Source organism: Aplysia californica, unplaced genomic scaffold, assembly GCF_000002075.1.
Source record: "Aplysia californica isolate F4 #8 unplaced genomic scaffold, AplCal3.0 scaffold00230, whole genome shotgun sequence".
NCBI classification, from domain to species: domain Eukaryota; kingdom Metazoa; phylum Mollusca; class Gastropoda; order Aplysiida; family Aplysiidae; genus Aplysia; species Aplysia californica.
Genome location: NW_004797500.1, coordinates 1014926 through 1020453, shown reverse-complemented (window position 1 = coordinate 1020453; position 5528 = coordinate 1014926). Strand labels below are relative to the sequence as shown.

Here is a 5528-nt window from a genome sequence, read left to right as displayed (position 1 = left end):
CCCTGCCCCAGTCACATACATTTCCCTCACAGAGTGCCCGCCACCTCTGTCCCAGCCGATATTTTTTACTCTAATCTATCCTTGACTTGACAAGCCTGCTCTACTCTGGCGTTGACCAGATGACAAGGACATGTGGTTACTTGAGGGAGGCATTGCGCTGTCAAGAGGGAAATGCTCGCAGCTAAAGGGATTTGAAAAACAACACCTACATCCTTGGCTTGACAATTTCTTTCTGAAAAATATGGTATTATACATGCTGTCTTCTAATTAAGTGCAACTGCAGTATTGAAATTTATTTTAATGTCTCGAAAACATTGCAGGCACCATCAGACTTGGTTTGGCTTAGGAGTCAAAGACTCCAATATTACTTAGGCTAGGGCGAAGTGACAGCTGTTAGGGTTTAAAGAATGATACAGATTTTTTTTTCCATTGTCTTTAGTGGTACACAATAATACATCAAACAGACACAGCATCAACTCTGTAACATTGAGAAATGTGATTTGTACGCTAAAATTGCTACATGCCATCATAAGTGGATGCTATAAATTAAATGATATTATCACGGGAAGAAGAAAGAAGGCAAGTATGTCAAGACTATAACACCAGAACTCACTGGTATTGATCTCATCCACTTAGTTTGAAGAAGAGAGCGGTCCAATCTCACACAGAGACACTCACACACACATACTTCTCGAGCATCAAATTTTAGTGCTCTGTATTGAATTATTATAATTTTCTACTCAACTTTTAAAAGTGTCGCTCTAATTGGACTGACAGAGGCAGTCTAGAATTCAGACATTCTAAATGTTGTTTATATTTTCAACTGCTTGCCCTGTGCACAAAAGCATTCTGAAACGTATGGGAAGAATGCTAATCCATCTGTCTGACTATTGTGAACGAGTTGCAAGGCAAACATTTTGTACTATAACAGTTACATGCATACTCTGAGCACCGTTTTCTGATCACCTTTCTTGCTTTGTCGTGAACTGACCTCTTTCTAAAACATGCCCAGCCCTTCGAAAACGGAACATTTTGGACGAACACACCTCATAAGAACAGAAAATGAATAAACAAGACAATTGTACCCCTGTTTCATCTCGTCATTTCCTGAAAACCTAAGGTAAATGCGAACAAACTCAATGATGGTGTTCGGAAACCCCAGCTCTTGGCATTGTGGTGTTTTTAAATTATAACTACAAAAGACAAGTCTAGTTCTCACTGATCACAAGGTTATAGATCTAGATCCAACCATGATTTCAAAACTTGTCATTAATTTTATTTTTGAGTAGATCTAATGTTGTTTCCTCAGCACCAGATTCAAGATATAGATCTAGATGTGTAGATCTGCGGCCTATATCTAGATCTAGGTCTAAGTCAAGTCATTCAAGACCGTAATGGTTTAGTCTTCCCATTCACATCTAAGATACACTTTGTACCTAACATCAAAACTGCCCAAAGGGTTCTCTAAAGGTTCAGGTGTAATGAAGCTTGGCACAGTTTCCCGACTGAGATCTGGATCGAGTGACGTGGTTGTCCTCTCCGACTCCAGCTGACCTCCTTCTTCTGACTCCTCGTCAGAGATCCATGTCTCTGGATTGCCATCAGTTTCACCCGAAACAGTGAAATAATCTGTTATTACTGAGGTCAGATCATATGGGTTGACAACACCACTTAGTCCCAAAGAAGATGCACTGTTAAAAAATGCTGCAGTCTCTTGGTCTTTGGGATGGGATTGTTTTTGTTGCGTTGCCATCTTAATGGAAACCCGGAAGTAAGTACACTAATCACAATGATGCTGGATTTAAGTGAATTAAAGACCTAAAACAGTTTAAAAACGTATATCAAACCTCACAGAGCATTGCTCTAATATTTATTAAGTATATAAAACAAAAAAATAGAGTACAACTGCAAAGGTGAGCTCTCAAACAGGATGGCAAGTGACCGCTCTTTGTACGCTTAACACAACACAGAGGGTAAGGGATGCGCAAATAGCACATATGTTTACGAGTGAATGTATTCTCTACGAGTGAATGTTTACGAGTGAATGTATTCTTGCGCACTCTTTCATAATGTAGGGGAGAGAATAAGGTATGATATGACCTTTCAACCCTTTTTTGCATTTAGCTCCAAAGTAGCTGGGCCGACTTTTTGTCCCTTTTCCCAGGCCCACACATATTTTGCTTTTGTTTGTTGAACCGAGCAAGCAATTTTTCACAAACATTTTTTTCCTCTTTTTTCCTGTTGTGTACTTCCGCAGGATAAAAAGTTGTTTGTGCTCATAGACTGTGCTTATCAAGGCTTTGCCAGTGGAGATTTGGATCAGGACGCCTTCGCCTCTCGGTATTTTGCTGACCAGCGCATGGATATGTTTGTTGCTCAATCCTTCTCCAAAAACTTTGGTCTTTACAGTAAGTGAAATGGTTGGATGTTGTCAGATAACATTGAGAGTGTTTTTCCTTTAGTTAATGTTAAAAAGGGTAAACATTTCTTACTGGAGAACCTCTCCAATAGTTATAGGGCGTTTATCAGATTTCTGCTGTTTCTATTGCTCTACTTCATCCCTGGACAAAAGACCATAATTTAGATAAATTTATTTAAATTGTCCATACTACTGACTGATACTTTGTTTCATCTCGGCTATATCTCACCTATATAACCTGTGTCTCTGCTGTGTAACTGTTATGCGCTCCGCAATTGCTTGTAGAAGACATGATTTTGATTTGTGAGGGTAAATTTTTGGCAATTATCTCTGTCTTTCTGCCATGAAGTTGTATCTTTCTCGGCCCAAGATTTACTCTGAAAGTCAGGGTTGAAGCTGCATGCTTTCGAAATGGTCTAAGTATGGTCGATAGGGAAAGAAACATTTAGTCATATATCATCACTTTTGAAAGACTGTAGTAGTATTCTTTCAGCTTTAAGAAATTCGTGTTGACGTTTGATTTTCAAACATAATTATGACAATTCTTGAATTAGTTTCCGTTTACTGTCAATAAATACCAACATTCAGCTCTTTTGGAAAATTACATGACTATTTGTGTTGTGTGGATAGCAAAAATTTGAATCAATTTTTTGATTATCTTGAAAGGTTGTCAGTGTTAACCCGTTCTTTATTCATTCAGTTTAATAGTGCCTATCTATAGCTTAGCTGGTATTGTGCTTAAAACAGTGGTAAAGTTTAACATACCCAGAAAATAATAATAGTAATAATAAATAGCATTTGTATAGCGCATATCCCCGCTCAACAGCAGGCTCTATGCTCTTTATACTGTATTATTACCCCAGCAGACCATAGAACACTCCGAAACATTCTCAGCTTCCCGGGAAGCATATAGTGCAAGCAGCTGGTTAAGCGCTCAAACACTAACAAACTGCCAAGATCTTTCGCTGTGTATAGCCGGGTACCCATTCCCACCTGGGTGAAGTGAGGAAAATCGGGTAAAGTGCCTTTCCCAAGGACACAACGTCGGGCCCCTGATGGGATTCGAACCCACGACCTTACGGTTGCGAGTCCGAGAAAAGCCAATTGCTGTTACACAACATCAACATTTGTTTTATTTCTGTAGTTTTCGTGACCTCTCCACCCACATCGCTTGATCCAATCGGGGATGGACACTAACTTTAGAAGTCCTGTCTGTTTAGTGATTTTACAGTGTTTACGGTAAAACCCAGACCCTACCTCTGATTCATAGCCTGTCCTGTACAGTCAAATCTGCTGTTATGGCTGTCTGTCAAAGACAACCACCTGTACAAACGACCTTTTCCCACCACCCTCGCCCCACTTGCGTTTTTTTCTTCGTTTTATTATGAAACTGTCCAAGATGTCCACCTGTCTACAGACAACCAGACCTCTCCTCGACAATAGGTGGCTATCGTAGACAATTTTAATTGTTTTTCTATATGAGCATCTTCATTTCATCACCACGATTGTGTTCATTTATTTTTATGAGGGTCATTTGATACATCATCATCATCATCCAGTGCCAGGTCTGCGACAGACATCGGCGATCATGATATTCCATTCATTCCTTTGCTCAGATGCTCTCAGAAAAGCTACGTTTCCCTGATCTTTCCCTGTTACCCATTTATTTAGGTTCCCTAAGTATGTTGTTCTGGGCCTACCCCTGCCTCGCTTACCCTCAACTTTGCCAGTGAGAGCTAGATGTTCAAGACCCTTATGTCTATTCGGGTGTCCCAAAAACTGCATTTATCATTTCCTGATTGTTTTTGACATTGAGCGTCCCACGTGGGCTTCATCAAGCGCTACCTCATTTGATACAAAGCTGTAAAATTTCCCCCCCCACCCCCCCCAGATGAGAGGACTGGCAACCTGGTGGTGGTGACAAAAGATGCTTCCAAGCTTCCTGAGATTCGCAGTCAGATGGAGATCCAGATCAGAGTGATTTGGTCAAACCCTCCCAACCACGGTGCTCGAATTGTCGCTACAGTTCTCAACAACAAAGCCTACTATGAGCAATGGTAACTGTTCCTTCTGTTTCAACTTTTTAGGGTGAAGAAAAGTACGTAGCTGCCAAGTAGTACGTAAAAAACGTATTTAGTACGATTTTTGGGTTTGAGTACGGAAATCTGTTTTGGCATCGGAAAATACGTTTTCAACTTTTTCCCCTCTTAGTTTTAAATACAAACTGGCTTCAAGCAAGAAAAATTAGAAAACTTATGACCGGATAGAGGCGAAGTACGGGAGTCAACAAAACGACGAGAGTAGTGTCCCTGCAATTACAACTGAAAGTCGACCTCCTTCCGTGAGTTGTGCCCCTTCTGTACTTCTTTGTTATTAATGTTATTGAGCATGCGCTATTAAAGCGGGAAGTAACCTACGCAGACCTGCCACTCATCCCGATTTAATTTTTTTTGCCCCAAATCTCAAGCATCCCGATTTTCCCGATTTCGAACGGCAGTATCCTGATTTTTTTTGTCGTTGCGTCTGTTGCGTCCGATTCTTAGAAAAAAATATAAAAAGTTCTGCAAAGAGCTTGGAAGCACCGATTGAACTTCTTATCGGCTGGAACTTGGAACGCTATTTTCTAAAGCATCTATGCCGAATCTAGTAGTTGACTCACGCTCGTATTTCAACTAAAGGGAAGATTGAAGAATACCGGACCACTCGTACATTATTGCGCGAGAAAGTGGGGTTGGTGGGGCGGGTGGTTGGAGTGGGGGAGGGGGGGTTTAGGGGGGTCTCCCCCCTGACAAAATTTTAATGAACAGATCTACCGGTCCGAGATTCTCCATTGAGAGATATTAAAAACGGGAAAATTATGAATTCCTAAGGTTGGGACATAGGCAAAGTCAGTCCGCTGGTCCGGTATTCTTCAATCTTACCCAACTAAAATCGACGTAGTATCAATTTTGAATTCCCACTTAAACTTAAATACGCTCAAGATCTACTTTCGCTGACCTCTTACATGTGGTGAGTAGCGCGTGTGTCGGGGACCGTCGGTTGTCGGGGTCAGCAAAGTTCATTCACACCGGTCGCAATGATCGAGGTGTTTTCCGGGACTTAACCAGTG

The 5528-nt window shown here is 41.0% G+C and overlaps 1 protein-coding gene across 1 annotated transcript in view; it reads left to right on the top strand.

Moving 5' to 3' along the window:
- LOC101853623 (aspartate aminotransferase, cytoplasmic) overlaps positions 1–5528 on the top strand; it is a 28155-nt gene that overhangs the window by 7260 nt on the left and 15367 nt on the right. Inside the window, exons 6-7 of the mRNA XM_035970175.1 lie at positions 2258–2408; positions 4311–4476. Of these exons, the coding sequence (XP_035826068.1) occupies positions 2258–2408; positions 4311–4476 (317 nt within the window). The remainder of the gene's footprint in view (positions 1–2257; positions 2409–4310; positions 4477–5528) is intronic.